This window comes from Homarus americanus, unplaced genomic scaffold (assembly GCF_018991925.1).
Source record: "Homarus americanus isolate GMGI-L3 unplaced genomic scaffold, GMGI_Hamer_2.0 scaffold24499, whole genome shotgun sequence".
In the NCBI taxonomy this organism is placed as follows: domain Eukaryota; kingdom Metazoa; phylum Arthropoda; class Malacostraca; order Decapoda; family Nephropidae; genus Homarus; species Homarus americanus.
Window position 1 is genome coordinate 35,422 of NW_024757823.1, and position 18,351 is coordinate 53,772.

General features: G+C 45.3%; 1 protein-coding gene across 1 annotated transcript in view; it reads right to left on the reverse strand.

Annotated features, from left to right (window-relative positions):
* Nucleotides 1-18,351, reverse strand: part of LOC121857830 (myb-like protein K) — a 38,602-nt gene that overhangs the window by 19,203 nt on the left and 1,048 nt on the right. The window contains 3 exon segments of the mRNA XM_042354095.1: nucleotides 4,098-4,149; nucleotides 15,237-15,735; nucleotides 17,497-17,702. Coding sequence (XP_042210029.1) covers nucleotides 4,098-4,149; nucleotides 15,237-15,735; nucleotides 17,497-17,702 — 757 coding nt within the window.

Below are 18,351 nucleotides of genomic sequence, written 5' to 3' on the forward strand. Positions count from 1 at the left end.
TAACCCAACCTAACCTAACCTGACCTAACTCAACTAACCTAACTCCAACCTAACCTAACCACTAACTCCAACCCAACCTAACCTAACCTGACCTAACCTAACCTAACCAATTAAACTTCATACATCCTACTAAAGAAAAAACAGATCGTCGTAATTCATACTTAGCGTGTATATGTACTAAAAATAAAACTAACTTAAGTCCAGGTTACAGCGTCAGAGAAGAGTATTAAAGGCGTCTAATCTTCCACAAAGTACAAGGATCATAAGGATTCAGTTGATAAATGGAATAATGTACAGCCACACTATTCCCCCGTTATTGTCAGAATGAACTTAATCACTCGTGGAGGAGATACAATTACAACCAGGACATACGACTTCCTGCTAAAAGGTGCACTACTTAGCATAATGTGTGTGTGTGTGTTACTATTCTCTCACCAGTACCGGGGGTGGCCTCACTACTGGGGGGAGGGGGGCAGGGTATAAGGTGGGTCACAGTAATATCGATCCAGTGAGGTCAGGCCAGCCGGGAGCGAGGCCAACACAAACCTCTGAGTCCGTATTCTCAAAGGGGAGGGGGGTCGCTGACTTTTCACTCCCCTCATCCCTCCCTCACCCTCATTGTTCTCCTCCTCCTCACCTGCTCTCTACTCCCCTCATTGCCTTCTGTCCCCCTCATGCGACACGGGAACGTAGCCACTTCCGGTAGTCTCATCACCATTTTGACTATTTTAGTTATCGTCAACTAGTTTGTTGGTTAGTTTGATACCCCCACACCTTCAGTCAAGGAGGGAAGGGGGAAAGGAGAGGAGGGGAAGGAGGAAGGGAGGAGTGAAGGAGAGGGGAGGGAAAGGGAGGAGTGAAGGGAGAGGGAGGGAAAGGAGGGGAGCAGAGGGACCTCAGAGAATCACAGCTCAGACATTAGTTGGGCGTCACACTGAGAGGAAGGGAGGCTGACGCCAGCCAGGAGAGGAGGGGAGAGGGTCGGGAGGAATGACGCTGTGAGGGGAGAGTGAGGGGGTGAGAGTGGGAGGGAGGAATGACGCTGTGAGGTGGGATAGACTGGGGAAATGACAGGAGGTGGAAGAGAAGGGAGTGGGACAATGGGAGGGGTGGAGGTAGGAAGCAGCTGACTAAACATGGAGGAAAAGAGGAGTGGAAAGGGAAGCAGATGACGTGGTGGAAAAAAGAACAGATCACAGAGAGGAGTAAGAAGGGAGGGAGGGAAGGAGGGAGGGAGCGAGAGGAGAGGGAGGGAGGGAGGGAGGGAGGAGGGAAGTTGCATGAGAAAACATGAGTTGCTAGGGAGGGTGATGTGGGGAGAGAGAGGATGTGGGGAGAGATGATGTGTGGGGAGAGGGGTGATGTGTGGGGAGAGAGATGATGTGGAGAGGTGTGAGGTAGAGATAGGGTGGTTCGATTACCCATACTAGACTTTATCGACAACCAACAACACGAGAGAGAGAGAGAGAGAGAGAGAGAGAGAGAGAGAGAGAGAGAGAGAGAGAGAGAGAGAGAGAGAGAGACCTGTATATTGACTAGGGTTGACGCACTAGAGCACAGTGTGGGACAAGACAGGGAGGAAAGGGTGCGTGGGGGAGTGTGAAGAGGAGAGGAGAGGAGGTAGGTAGGTGGCGTATGCGAGAGAGAGAGAGAGAGAGGGGGGGGGGGGGGGGGGGGGGGGGGGCCGGAGAATTAAGTTGGGGAGGAGAATAAGAAGGAAGGAAGGAAGGAAGGAAGGAGGGAGGGAGGGAGGGAGGGGAGTATGTAGACAAGATGGAGGCGGAGGAACACGGTGGAACCCCACACATAACAGGAGGGAAAGGAGGGGAGGAGAGCAGAGAGGGAGGGAAAAAGAGGGAAGGAGGGAGGGGAGGGAGAGGTGTGAGAGGAGATGTGGAGGGAGGGAGGGAGGGAGGGGAGGGGGGAGGGAGGGAGTGGTACTTGGGTGTTGTACCAGTCTTCTCAGTACCAGGTCGGCTCCTCAAGGCACAGGTTGCCCACCACCTGCTGTCTCCTTGGTAGTATGGTAACGGTGTTGTTGCTGTTGTTGTTACCATGTTGTTGGTAGTAGTAGTAGTAGTAGTAGTAGTAGTAGTAGTAGTAGTAGTAGTGGTGGGTGGTGGTGGTGGTGGTGGTGGTGGTGGTGGTGGTGGTGATGGTGGTGGGTGGTGGTGGTGGTGGTGGTGGTGGTGGTGGTGGTGGTGGTGTGGTGTGGTGGTGGTGGTGGTGGTGGTGGTGGTGGTGGTGGTGGTGATGGTAGTAGTGGTGGTGGTGGCGGTGGTATGGTGGTGGTGGTGGTGAAGTAGTGGTGGTGGGTGAGATATGGGAGGACTAATTTGTTATTGTTGTGGTTATTGTATTTTCAGTGATGACGATACTGACGTCAACCGGGTAATTGGTGATGGAAGTTAAGGTCGACCATCAGGGTAATACTAATGTCATTCTGGATCTAATTTTCTGTTTTTCTTGGGGGGGAGAGGGGGTAGGAGGAGGAGGGAGGTGGAGGGGAAGGAGGGAGAGTCGGGGGATAGGGAGGGGGGAGGGGGGGAGGAGGGGAGGGGAGAGGAGGTGGAGGGGGGGGGGAGGAGGGAGAGGAGGGGGGAGAGGAGGTAGGAAGGAGGGGGGAGGGGGTTATAAAGGTATCCAGGTAACTATTCTTCACACCTCAAGTCACGAGAGACATTCAACAAACGCATCTGTGTAACTTATGGACTGCGGACTACAGATAGTGAGAGGCCCAGAGGCGGGGGGAGGGGATACAGTGACGACTCTAGCGTACTGGTACTAGCGAGTATGGGCCAGGGAGCAGCCTACCACCTGCAGGCTCAACCCTAGTTACAGATATAGTGAGCCTGTTCTTTAACCTACCTAACCTACTGTAGATACAAGAAAATACAAATGTGTATTGTATTGTATACATGGATACCAGCTCATCAGATGTTGTGTTAAGAGTAGGAGACAGACGGACCATTGCAACGTCGGGGGACAGTAAAGAGGACAGGCGTAGAGGCAGGTGTAGCAACAGGTGTGAGCAACAGGTGTAGAGGCAGGTGTAGAGGCAGGTGTGGCAACAGGTGTAGAGGCAGGTGTAGAGGCAGGTGTAGAGACAGGTGTGAGACAGGTGTAGATACAGGTGTAGAGGCATGTAGCAACAGGTGTAGGGAGGACAGGTGTAGAGGCAGTGTAGCAACAGGTGTAGAGGACAGGTGTAGAGGCAGGTGCAGCAGGTGTAGAGGCAGGTGTAGGCAAGAGGTGTGGCAACAGGTGTAGAGGCAGGTGTGAGGTGCAACAGGTGTAGGGCATGTAGCAACAGGTGTAGAGGCAGGTGTAGCAACAGGTGTAGAGGCAGGTGTGGAGGCAGGTGAAAGTGACAGGTGTAGGAGACAGGTGTAGAGGCAGGTAGATACAGGTGTAGAGACAGGTGTAGCAACAGGTGTAGAGGCAGGTGTAGCAACAGGCGAGAGGCAGGTGTAGAGGCAGTGTGGTGCAACAGGTGTAGAGGCGGTAGCAACAGGTGAGGCAGCGGTGGCAACAGGTGTAGAGGCAGGTGTAGAGGCAGGGTGGTGCAACAGGTGTGGAGGCGAGGTGTAGCAACAGGTGTAGAGGCAGCAGTGTAACAGAGGCAGGCAACAGGTGTAGAGGCAGGTGTAGAGGCAGGTGTGGAACAGGTGTAGGTGTAGTGACAGGTGTAGAGAGACAGGTGTAGAGGCAGGTGTAGGCAGGTGTGTAGATACAGGTGTGGAGACAGGTGTAGCAGACAGGTGTAGAGACAGGTGTAGGACAGGTGTAGAGACAGGTGTGGCAACAGGTGTAGACAGGTGTACTGTAGAGGCAGGTGTAGAGATAGGTGTAGAGACAGGTGTAGATGGGTGTAGAGACAGGTATAGAGACAGGTGTAGAGACAGAGGCAGGTGTAGAGATAGGTAGAGACAGGTGTAGAGGCAGGTGGGAGGCAGGTGTGGCAACAGGTGGAGGCAGGTGTAGAGACAGGTGTAGAGGCAGGCGTAGACAGGCGTAGATGCAGGTGTAGAGACAGGTGTAGAGGCAGGTGTAGAGACAGGTGTAGAGGCACAAAGTATAGATAAGCAAGTACTCACCATTCTTCAGTTCATCCTCACTGCCGTCAGACTCCGCAATAATCGGCAGATCCTGTGAACACAAGACAAGGGGTTTATACACCGTCTCTCTGTCTAAGGTGAGTCAGACATACAAAGATACAACTGCCGGGTTAGAGTTATTCATTCACTAACTAAATCTTCACTTGATGGGGCAAAATTTCCTCCCATGAGAAAAACAGTTATCAGTAAGGTCATGCGAGGTGTACTGATTTTGGGGTACACACACACACACACACACACACACACACACACACACACACACACACACACACACACACATATGCACACACCTGACAACACAAAAAGGAGATTCATTTTAATTCAGTGTAGGCGAGTGAAAATATCTGTCTATTCCCCTAGAGTTTAACACCGTCTCAACCTGTACATCACCTCTTATAGCTCCCACACTTAAACAAGTAATTAGATAGGTCAAATATTATATTGCTAAGAGCTAAGTGCTGTTATACATTATAAAACTATATACATTGAAGGTCAGGTCAGGTCAGGTCAGGTCAGGTCAGGTACCCTTATCGTCTACACCACGAAATTATTAACCAAATCGTAACGTTGGGACGATAAGGACGAAACAACAGTACCTATCAACGTAATTTTGTCTCCAACTACTATACAGATCGTTAATGGCCCGGGATAGTAACCTTATCTTGTGTGTGTGTGTGTGTGTGTGTGTGTGTGTGTGTGTGTGTGTGTGTGTGTGTAAATCTACTTATGGGATAAATTTCTAAAATCAACTCGACTTAGGTATTGCGAGAGAGGAAACTGGATCAGTGTTTAGACTTGATAATAATTTAGATGTACTCTTACTACTACTACTTTTGTTCCTGCTACTACTACTACTACTGCTACTACTGCTACTACTACTACTTTTGTTAACTTATAATTCGAATAGTAATGAGGTTCTACTATCACGACTAGGCCTACTACTCCTCCTGTATTTACGACTACCAATAAAATCAATAATAAAACAAACACACACACACACACACACACACACACACACACACACACACACACACACACACAGTACGCAATTTACTACTTAAAAAATAAATATATACATTAAAAACGGAAGGAAAAACACCGCGCCATTGACAAGGAGGATGAGTAAACTGGCGACACTTGGCAACTGTATTGTGTTTACTCGAGATAATAAAAGCAGGAGGAACATTTACCAGAGAGTCAGTCTTCTTGGACCTTTAATCCCGCGAGGGTCTGTACGAGTGTTAGGGAACGTCGCGCCCCTCTCTCTCTCTCTTTGACGGGAGAGATTATACATGCTTCATCTTATGTATAATTCTCTATGTGTAATATGTTTTGTATGTATATGAATGATCTTAACCTATTTGTATGTATATATGAGATTATCTTTATATTGTATAGTAATGATGTCGAGGAGTTACTTAAAATAAAGACGTGTGTGTGTTTATATAAATATACCTACACTGTCTATGTACACAGTTTATACACCTACACTGTTTATGTACACTGTTTATATACCTACACTGTCTTTAACACATGAAGGTCCCGTATCCATCAATAGTTTCACAGTAAATAGGTTAATTAGCAACACACAGGTAAGCTATACTTCACACCTTTACTAATTAGCGGTGTTTATCAGGCAGGTGTATGTAGTTAAAAAGGTTCCTTCATTAATACAATTTTGTGACGTCATAATGTTTTGTTAACTGTTATATATAGCTTGTGTGTGTGTGTGTGTGTGTGTGTGTGTGTGTGTGTGTGTGTGTGTGTGTGTGTGTGTGGGTGTGTGTGTGTGTGTATAATATAATACTTGCAGGGATTAAAGTCTATTTAATAATATAATCTTTTCTCTAATGAACCAGATTTATTTATTTTTTTATAATTAGTTTACTCGGATTTAGAGAAAAAATATTTAGTAAAAAATAAACTGCGGAAAAATATACCACACCTAAATTATGCAAATCGGATGCAAACGGGACTTGGTTGGATTTTAATTAGTTATACACACACACATGCATACACACAAACACGTACACACATACATATAAACAAACATGTACACACACAAAACCACAAACACGTTAGTATAAACTTGCATGTGTGTGTGTGTGTGTGTGTGTGTGTGTGTGTGTGTGTGCCTTCACCTGCAACAGACCAGGACCACCCAGCCACATAATCCATACTTCCCCGATGCAAACTCCACCTCTCTCCCTCCCTCCACTATACCTGGTGGGGGGGGGGAGGCGATACTCTAAGCCCTCCACCGCCCTCCTCTTTCTCCCACGCTCTCTCTCTCTCTCTCTCCCTCTCTCGTACTCCAACTTTCCTCCACCCTTTTCTTTCTATTCCTTTCCTCTCTCTCTCCCACACAAGCACCCCCCCCTCTCTCTCTCTCTCTCCCACATCGAAACTTTCTCTATCTCTCTTTCTATACTTGTTACACACACACACACACACACACACACACACACACACACACACCAGATGCATCACATGTCCAATATTCATAACAATTGAGTTTGTGGTACGACGCTGTGGGGACACACACACACACACACACACACACACACTAGTATACACACACAAATATGCGGACGACTAATAATAACAATAATAAAAATAATAATAATAACAATAACATTAACAATAATAACAATAACATGAACAATAATAATAAGGATAATAATAATAATAATAATAATAATAATAATAATAATAATAATAATAATAATAATAATTTTTCCGTTGTTTGAGGTCAACTGAGGTCAACTGAACTTACGTCCTTGGGAGTAACAGGTCCACCAGGTTCATTACATCAAATATTTCTTCAACTCTTAACGTAATAAACTATTGGTGTAAATTATAAAACCTGTTCATAAGAGTGTGGTAGTGACACCCATCTTGACTATCCACTCAGGTGAGCCACTCAGGTGATCTACCCAGGTGCTCCACTCAGGTGAGCCACTCAGGTGATCTACCCAGGTGCTCCACTCAGGTGATCTACCCAGGTGATCTACCCAGGTGCTCCACTCAGGTGAGCCACTCAGGTGATCTACCCAGGTGCTCCACTCAGGTGATCTACCCAGGTGCTCCACTCAGGTGAGCCACTCAGGTGATCTACCCAGGTGCTCCACTCAGGTAGCTAATCTATTAAGTCATAACATCACTCTGAATATATCCTCTGTGATCCTATAATAACCTTGTTTGACATGGGATTTCAGATACGGAACGACACACACACACACACACACACACACACACACACACACACACACACACACACACCCACCCACCCCACCCCACACACACACCCACACACACGGACAGGTACAAATCAATATACACCCTCTTGACCTCCAACCTGCCGGTATACGCATTACTGAACACAAGAGATGGTTCTATTTTTTTAATGGAGACGATGCGGTATTATTTATCCCAGGTGCATCACTACCATAATAACTAACACACGGACACGCTAACCTCACCCCCACCACCACCGCCACAAACACACCACGTCACGGAACCATTACAACCAGCCGCGCCATAATACTGATCATACAAACACCACCTTGCACCACTATATCTTTACACGCACGCCATCTTTTTCTCTCACTGATGGGATGACCAAGGTGAGAGAGAGAGAGAGAGAGAGAGAGAGAGAGAGAGAGAGAGAGAGAGAGAGAGAGAGAGAGAGAGAGAGAGAGAGAGAGAGAGAGAGAGAGAGACCCCTACCACAATGCGGTCACCACAACACATCATTCGCTCAGCTGATGCTACAACACGCCCCCCCCCCCTCCACACACGTGCCCAACACACACATACTCTACTTACAAGACACAGACGTGTGCATAGGGCCCGGTGTACATCCCTGCTTACACACACGTGGGGGTGATGCGTCATGGTGGTGGCAGAATCAGTGCTGGTTGGGTAAGGTTAGGTTACGTTACACACTTACACCACCACAACAACCACACCACCACAACAACCACACCACCACAATAACCACACCACCACAACCACCACAACACCACTACACATCCACACAGATATAACAAGTGATCACGTCAAACACTCATAAACACGTTTCCTGCAATACCTAAGGGGCGCTGGCCGTGTGGATACAACTCTCGCCTCCTGCCTTGAGGGTCATTGGTTTGAGTCCGGGGTGCCCACAGTCCACCCAGATGTGAATGGGTGACTAATTTTACAGTTGGGTGATGAAGTACAGTGTTGGCTACAGCGTCTACTTGTGTACCGTACTGTATCCACGCTGCCTGTCTTGGATTCTACCTTTCAATATCTAATAAAAAACTGAAGGTGTAGGTGGTGTACCCAGGGGTCAGAGGGTCCGTCCGGCCCCTCAAAGATTCGTACGTGTATCGTTTTATCTTTACAGGAGATAAGAGAAACTACGTCTAGTTATCCTAAGTCTCAGTGCTATTTCGATTTGTACCTCTCGTTGACGTGAGGCTGTGTGAGGTGTCTTCACGTCTGTACTTGAGAGGAAACACTGATCTATAGGTCGCGTCTCTGGTACAGGAGAACCTCGTGTAATGACGGACACTTACGCAACACAAGACGGTGAGGCCGGGCGGGGAACTCACCCCCGCCATACTGCTCTCTCCTTACAGTATCGACTAGCGGCTGGGCGTGTGTAGTTACGCCCACCCCTTGGGGCGGGGTGAGGGTGGGCTTGCTACTGGCGTGTGGGGGTGGGGGGTCGTTACACCATTCCCGCGCCCACCGGTACACCAAGGCTGAGCTACCTGGCCGCCCTCAACCTTGACCCGTGACTTGAGGAGAGCCGGGCGGCCCTAGCGACTCACAGCGGCCGTTAAGACTCACTGACCCACGGGGACCTGCAAGTGACCAGGTGACCCACGGCGCCTTATCAGTGGTTCAGGTAAATCAACACCATTTTTGTCATACCCGGTAGATCCAGTGTGTGTGTGATGCGGGAGAAGTTACGATCACTACTGTTGAAGTGGTTTACCTACAGTATAAGGCTGCTCCTCCAACACAACACTCTTAACACCTGACCATACTAGCTGAGGTTATGCTGCACCGTTCTCGTCTGGCTGGTCGGTTAGTCAACAGTGAGAACGCGGGTGAAGTCGGCAGCCCGCGATGACGTCATAATGTAAACAAAACCCCAACACACGCGTCATCTACCGGTAAGTCGCGAAACACACGTAAAAAAAAATAGAACGAATAACCTAAATTTAGTTTGTCGTTATTCTAATATAAGGAGCTGTGTGGGTGTGTTCATATGTTCAGAATTTGTTATGGGTTTAATGTGTCGTCGGAACACTCTCCCACGACCTTGTTGAGATCTTTGATGCACTGATTTGGAGTGACGGCAAGAAAGTGTTATTTTCACACCGAGATGGTCTGCTGTTGACTGGTCTAACTTCAGTAGATATTCCGCGCTTCAACCATGGTATAGAGCCGATTGTAGCCCCCCACCCCCCCTACCACACACACAGTTCCAAATAAACAACTGATGAACCAGCAGCACTAAATGATGAACGTCATAGATAATAAACATGGAAATATAGAAAAAAATTTAATATATGGTGACTTTATATCCCACTGACACGATATATCAGACATACTTGCCAACCACTGCTGTATTAACCAAGTCAGTAGCTGTTGTGTGTTGATGGCGTTTATACCGACAAGACTGAGAGCAAGAAGAGTCCACCAGTGAGGAGGGAGGTGCTGGGCCGGGGGCACAACGAGGAGCTCCGTGCACCCATCTCCGGCCTCCTGTCATATACAACCTCTTGACACACGACACAAACTAAACCTAACCTAACCTGATCCAATCTGACCTGACCTAACCTAACCTGATCCAATCTGACCTGACCTAACCTGATCCGACCTGACCTGACCTAACCTAACCTAAACTACCATAACCTAGTCTAAACCAACTTAACCAAACCAAACTTAACCGAACATAACATAATCTAACCTACCTAAGTTAACCTAACCTTACCTAACTGACTCACTCACTCACCCACTGACAGAAAAGCTTATGACCAAATTCTGATGTGTTTACTTAATTAATATATCAAATCACGTTTACATTATGCGCCTCAGGTCACTTCACAATAACCTAACCTAACCTAACCTCACCTCACCTTAAATAACCTAACCTAACCTAACCTCACCAGCCAGGTACGGTGAGGGAGTTTAATCAAGTGAAATAAACAAGGTTACATAATCTTCAGCATGACAATGAACTGAGAAGCGGGTGTCAACTGAAGCAGGGAGACAAGATATGCCATACCCTGTACTGATTAACTGAGTAACGGACTGACTGACTGACTGACTGACTGATTCTAGTACCAGGTTATAAGAGTTAGGATCAAGCACACCCACCATCCACCTGTGTGTGTGTGTGTGTGTGTGTGTGTGACCTATGACCTGTCCTGACCAAAATCATCTCGTTTTCCTCCTTGGTCAGTGCACAACCCATCTCGCAACGTTCACCAAGATCACATTAAAAAGGGATTATGAAAGGTCAAGGTTAAGCAACAAAGGTCAAATTTATATAACATGAACTTGACCAACCTGTTAATTTAACCTAACCTATAACTAAACTAATCTGAATTAAACTTCACTAAACCTAACCTAATCTGACTTGACCTATTAACCTAACATATCCCATATGACCTAATCTAACCTTAACTAAACCTAATACTAATCAAAGTTATCAAACCTAACCTAACCTAACCAAACCTAACCTAACCAAACCTAACAATATAATCTGATACATACTAACTTATGATGTGAGGCAATGCATGTTGTGAGGCAGTGTATGTTGTGAGGCAGTGTATGTTGTTGTGAGGCAGTGTATGTTGTGAGGCAGTGTATGTTGTTGTGAGGCAGTGTATGTTGTGAGGCAGTGTATGTTGTGAGGCAGTGTATGTTGTTGTGAGGCAGTGTATGTTGTGAGGCAGTGTATGTTGTGAGGCAGTGTATGTGTGTTGTGAGGCAGTGTATGGTGTAGAGGCAGTGTATACAGAGGCAGGTATGTTGTGAGGCAGTGTATGGTTGTGAGGCAGTGTATGTTGTTGCAGTGATGGAGGCAGGTATGTTGTTGTGAGGCAGTGTATGTGTGTATGGTTGTGAGTTGTGCAGAGACAGTGTATGTTGTTGTGTGAGGCAGTGTATGTTGTTGTGAGACAGTGTATGTTAGAGGCAGTGTATGTTGTTGTGGAGGCAGTGTATGTTGTGGAGGCAGTGTATGTTGTTGTGGGAGGCAGTGTATGTTGTTGTGGAGGCAGTGTGTGCGTTGTTGTTGAGGAGTGCAGTGTATGTTGTTGTGAGGCAGTGTATGTTGTTGGTGAGGCAGTGTATGTTGTTGTGAGGCAGTGTACATGTTGTGAGGCAGTGTATGCAGTGTATGTTGTTGTGAGCAGTGTAGAGGCAGTGTATGTAGTGTTGTTGTTGTTGAGGCAGTGTATGTTGTTGTGGGAGGCAGTGTATGTTGTTGTGAGAGGCAGTGTATGTTGTTGTGAGGCATGGTATGTTGTTGTGGAGGCAGTGTATGTTGTTGTGTGAGACAGTGTATGTTGTTGTGAGGCAGTGTATGAGGCAGAGGCAGTGTATGTTGTGAGGCAGTGTGTATGTGTGGGAGGCAGTGTATGTTGTGAGGCAGTGTATGTTGTGAGGCAGTGTATGTTGTTGTGAGGCAGTGTATGTTGTTGTGAGGCAGTGTATGTTGTTGTGAGGCAGTGTATGTTGTGAGGCAGTGTATGTTGTGAGGCGACAAGTGTGGCGCCGAGAAGGTAGTGAGAGGTGAGGTGAGGGGTGTGGTAGTGTCTGGCGGAGGAAGTGGTGAGGGAGGAGGAGGCGATGTGGTATTGTGTGTGGCAGAGGGGGAGGAGGAGGTGGTGGAGGTAGAGGAGGTGGAGGTAGAAGAAGAGGAGGAAGAGGAAGAAGAAGACGAAGGAGAGGAGGAAGTGAAAGATGATGAGATAGAGAGAGGGGGTGGGAGAGGAGACACAAGAGGAGAGGCAGCACGGGTGAGGTGTGAGCGTGGGCGTCATGAATGCTCGGTGAGGTTCCCCTTCTCCTCTTCCTCCTCCTTCACCATCACTACTCCTCTCACCTCCTCCTCCTCCTCCTCGAATGTCACTCAAAATGGCGTTAAAATTACACTGATACTTCACACTGAGTGTTTCTTCGGTTCAGATTAAATTCGTAAGTTCACTTGTGTTCTTCTCCTAAGACAAATTAAGGAAGCATATGGTTAGTCTTGAGTCTCAGTTCAATTTCGGCTCCATTTTGTCAGCCCTCTTTGCGTGGCAGGTCATGGGAGGCGGGCAGGTGAGGTCCCACATCTCTTGTAACGTGAGCAAGTTGACCAACACACAGACACACCATCGTGATTCTCAACCACAATTTCCCGCAGCAGCCAACGCCGTGTGTGTGTGGTACATCAACAAAAACTCTGAACCACTGCCCAGGTAATATATACTGTATAGGTATTAACAAAACACACACGGTACAGTACAGGTAAGTTATACAGTATTTGTCAACCTGTCAAAATTGGAGATGAATTTCCTTTTTTATAGACAAAATATGTATTAATACAATATATAAATAAGGTTAATTTGGTGAACATTTTAACAATATATTACGACAAAAATTATATATATATTCGTTTCTCACCTTAACGACGCTTGAGGGTTTTCGTTTGTGAGCCATTTCGTTGAACCAGAAGGAACTCGTTTAACATAAACTATATTGCCCTATAGAATTTATAAGACATTCTTATATCCCCGCTGAAAACATGCCATTTATTTCTATCTTCATCTCCACACCTGCAGCTCATTCATCTTCAACCACTACTCAGATAATCACTTTAGAATCTTCATTAACTGATCTTGGTAACAGGTAATTATAATAAAGGTTTAGCACAGAACACACTCTCACCGCCGCGGCCGACACAGCCACACTGAGCGGCACACAGGGAGAACCTCCAAGTCCGGTAGTGGGGAGCGCAGTTGCCGCTTACCTATTTTTTTTACCTTCGCCATAAAGCTTCATAGTTCTAATCCTCATGAAATTTACCAGGAATTTTAATATTTGGATCATTTGTATGGTGAAACAATATTAATTTTAGGTAGTTTTAGCAAGATGGAAAAAATGTCTTAGGTAGAGAAAATGAAGGTTTAAGTGTGGTGGACATCCCAGCACCACCTCAGGGGTTGGTGCCACAAAATTGGATTTCGTGTCCCCCAAATAAAATACCAGGGAGAAAAGGTTCTATGTGTTAGGGTAGGTTTCTCACTTATAAATATGGAACTTCTAGTTACTTAATGTGTAACGCTAAGTCTCATAACGCTAATATACAGTATATATGTATGTATATATGTATAATACACGTTAAACTTTTCTGCTTCATGTTGGTTAGGTTAGGTTAGGTTAGGTTAGGTTAGGTAGATCATGCTCGGTTCAGTGTGAAGTTTAAATAAATGTTTGCAGTTCTCAGCTAAAGAACCTAACCTGACCTAACCTAGCCTAGCCTAACCTAGCCTAGCCTAACCTAGCCTAACCTAACCTAGCCTAGCCTAGCCTAACCTAGCCTAACCTAACCTAGCCTAACCTAACCTAACCTAACCTAGCCTAGCCTAACCTAGCCTAGCCTAGCCTAACCTAGCCTAGCCTAACCTAGCCTAACCTAACCTAGCCTAGCCTAACCTAGCCTAACCTAACCTAACCTAACCTAACCTAACCTAACCTAACCTAGCCTAGCCTAACCTAACCTAACCTAACCTAACCTAACCTAACCTTACGTAGATAAAGTTAAGTATGGTAAGATAATGAAGGCGCCATCTTACGTACAATAAAGTTAATATCTCCGTGTAGGCATCACTTAACCGGGAACTAAAAGAACATAATTATCTTTCATTACGTTTATAATCTTTGTGGTATAATTCTCTCCTAAACGCAGTACATTATATATAGGTAAAACCTTTTATACTGAAAGAACCCATAAATACAATGAACCTTTAATCTAATCTTTGGTTTTGAAGATTATAACATTGTAATTTAATGGGTTAGTTTTGCACACACACACACACACACACACACACACACACACACACACACACACACACTGTCTGCTAATTTTTACACATTATTAATAAACCCAAACTTCATCAGCCCGTAACAGAATTTGGTGTTGCTAATTTTCACTTTATTGACTTGAAACAAAATAAATATATACACAATATTCGCCCATGACCACACAAGGGAGTCACCCAACACTGAACACTGACTGAACCAACTGGTATACTGAACACGCTTTGTAATCTGGATTCGGGGTGCCCAGATTCAATGGTGGCTTTTTAGTACACACACACACACACACACACACACACACACACACACTACATCCTTGACCACCGTAGGGTCAATACCTATTCAGGCGCTGCTCCTGCTGAGCAGCTGCCCCCCTTGGCCATATTCGGCCCATTCCCCAAGTCCCTCTCCCCGACCCATCCTCACCACCGGGATATCTACATAATCAAGTGACAATTTCGTTTCAGATCAGTGATGAACAGCGTTTAAGCCAGAGAATTCAGCACTAGGCAGTACCAGTGAGAGCCGTGACCCACCAGTGAGATAAGCACCCTTGGGAACCATCCTCTGACCAGACGGTGTTAATCAGTCTACCCTGGGGACAACAGAGGGCCGGCTATGTACCTGACTACGAGATAACACAACTTCACCTAGCAGAGAGTGAGGTACTGTGCCACCACCCCACACCACCCGGTGTCTCCATGACCACGTGAGGTCCTTCATATCAACACCCGAGGACGAGTTACTACACCACGTGAACACCACACCACGCGACGTATCAATGACCAGCCCAGGCCCGGGCCATCAACTGTAAACTATAATAATTTTTATGTTCAGTTCATGTTCCTTCTCCTTTCAGTAATGAAAGCTTTTGTTAAAAGACCCACCCAGCCCATTTTTGTCCAATGTATATTTTCAGCCTTCGGGCTGCAGAATTTTTTCAATAAACCGTTAATTATTATTATTATTATTATTATTATTATTATTATTATTATTATTATTATTATTATTATAGTGACTCACCTTCCAAACATGATTGAAGTTGTTATGATGAATGTTGTTGTTGTTGTTGAGGGCGGAGGAGCAGTGTTTGAGGTAGATGCTGGTGAAGGGCACCCTGTAGTCCAGCTCATGACTCACGGCGCTAACACGTTTATCATACCGGCATTCTTCTTCCTCCCCCTCTTCCTCCTTTCTCTTCTCCTCCTCCTGTTGCTCCCGTTGTTGTTGTTCTTGTTGCTTCTGTTTCTGTTCTTGCTTCTCCTGTTGGTGCTTCGTTAGTTTATGGTGCTTCAGCTGTTCTTGATGTTTTTGTTGTTGATCGAGGTGTGTCTGTTGGCGTTGGTGGTGGTGGTGTTGGAGCGGTGGCTGGTGGTGCTGCTGGTGGTGTGGGTGGTGGTGGTGGTGGTGGTGATGGAGAGGGTGATGGTGGTGGGGATGGTGGTGGTGGTTGTTGAGGTGGACCATGGGAGCTGAAGGGTAGTGAGACTCCTCTGTCGTCGGTGCCTCCTCCGGGTGGCGACTGACGGAGAGGAAGAAGAAAAAAAAACCACACACACACATTAGTCAAAACACCTTCAGAATAATATTACCTGCAATTCCTGATTATAAAAACCATTGCATCACTAAAACAGATCAAATGAATTTACACAGAGGGTCAAACATCAGCTGAGGACCATGGAGGAACTTAAAATAATGAAATAAATGAATCTGTCTTGCTAGGAATATTTTAGTGTGTGTGTGTAAAAGGGACATGTAAGACCCAGGCCTGATCAGGGCATTATACAGTTATTATCAAGGATTCAGGTCATTATCAAGGGGTTCAGAGGTGGCTCGAACAGTTTTGGATCCCGTCTACGTGTGCAGGAGTGACTAAGAGTTTAAAGAAGACGTTAATGGTGTCTAAGCGTCCAAGAATTACTGTCAAGTAACTTAAAACCCCTAAATTGTTCCCCTTAAACTTATCGTCCTAAAAAGGGGTGACAAATTTTCATCTCTTAGGTGTGTGTGTGTGTGTGTGTGTGTGTGTGTGTGTGTCACCTTATCAACACCACTAGTACACTTTTAATGAATAAATAATATTAAGTCATCACCAAAACTACTCAAAGACAAGTCAGTACTCTTCAGGGGTTACAAAGTTAAGGTCATTGTATATGTATATGTAGAGTTCAAAAATGACTACCTGTTAACTTATCACGTTAAAAATGGTGGTAAAGGCCGCTCATTATACGAACTGTGTTGGGGAATAACTGAATTAATATGATAAACTAAACGAACAATGTTAATAACAAAACTAAATTTAAGTAAATAAAAAAAAAATAATAATAAAAATAAAACCGCATAGATCAAGGGGAATTATTTTAGTCCAAAACAAGTCGTGAAAAATATGTATTTTCTGCCCGACTCTGATGTTATAGATAAAAACATTATTATTCTCTCGTGTTCTGCCGCCGTAACATACAAACATGTCTTGGTTGGTTGAACTCACCCTGATGCCTCACACGCTAAAACTCTCTCGTAATGAACTATTTTTAAAACCTCCAACTGATGTACATTTAGTAACTGTAGTACAATATGTTTTTGTCCCCCCCTCTCCCAGATAACCATAGCGTCCGTCCGTCCGTCAGTAGAGAAATGTGGTCGGCATAATAGTAACAATATTCTTGGTCGTATTATAAGTCAACGTCACTACGAGAGAGAGAGAGAGAGAGAGAGAGAGAGAGAGAGAGAGAGAGAGAGAGAGAGAGAGAATTTTTCATTTACTGGACTTATTTCTTTATTAATATCTACCGGTTAATAATACGGAAACGCTATTTTACCCTGAAGTTCATTTAAAAGGCTAAATTAACTCAACCTAACTTAATTTAACCTACTAGAGTGGTTTAACTTCTTGAATACGGTGACTTAACGTTGGCACAGCTTAGTCAGGGATCACTGACATGACACTGAAGCTCCTAGCATGACACTGTGACACTTTGCTTGACACTGTGATTCCAATATGTCATTATTTTCCCTTGATACGTGTGTGTGTGTGTGTGTGTGTGTGTGTGTGTGTGTGTGTGTGTGTGTGTGTGTGTTCACTGGAGCACACACTAGGTGGCACACTTCTTAGGCTTCTCAGGCCAAGGTGAATAAACATCATGAATACAAAATTTGCATCTAAAAATATTAAATCATTGAGATGTATAAAGAAAGTAGTAGTAGTAGTAGTAGTAGTAGTAGTAGTAGTAGTAGTAGTAGTAGTAGTAGTAGTAGTAGTAGTAGTGGTAAACATATACATTACCTGAGAGATGTTGGTGGTGGAGGAGGCGGTGGTGGTGGGGGCAGGGTGGGCACTGGCATAGAGGGTGGGGGCACAGGCAGGTTGGCCACACCCAGGGGCACACCCAGACCCACGTGCACGCCCACTGACCGCCGGGGACACTCCGTACACAATACCAGGAACTTGGTGACCGCCTCCCGGGGCACGAAGGCATACCTCTCTGATACCTGCAGGAGAGGTCAGGGAGTTCCAATGAGTCAGAAGTTTATTGTAATGAAAAGAGAGAGAGAGAGAGAGAGAGAGAGAGAGAGATATTGCCGATTTCCATTCTAATCTCAATCATTTCAGTTTACAAGAGAACAGAGACAATAATTAATTATCGTTCACAAAAACACAAATGAAAGTCGATTTAGCCATTCCCGAACTTCCTTCCTTTATTCTCATTCCCATTCAGATGTCAAAGATTCTTATGATGAATATTACACGTAACTCACTTAACACACAGGAACTTGCTGAAGGAATCACAGCTAACAACGTCCCCTAACTGGTGCTAAGGGAGTATATATATTGTAAGTTTGTCTCAGTGTTATATTTTCATGCTGTTCTCGGGTGTTTTTTTTTTTTTTTTTTGGTGCTTTAGCTTAAGTCAACCAGTAAAGAGCACACTCGTACAGCTTCACATACGAGGGGCAGTCATCGAGCGAATCTTTGAGACTCTAGACCTCAGTAAAATGCGTCCCAGAGATGTGTTAAGTTAGTCTTGGCTAATTCATGTTTCATATCTTCTGTAGTGTACTTATAATGATGAAAATAATCTCTGCTTAGTTTTGAAACTTAAGGACAGCCATTAATCACACTATACGTTAGAGTGAACGT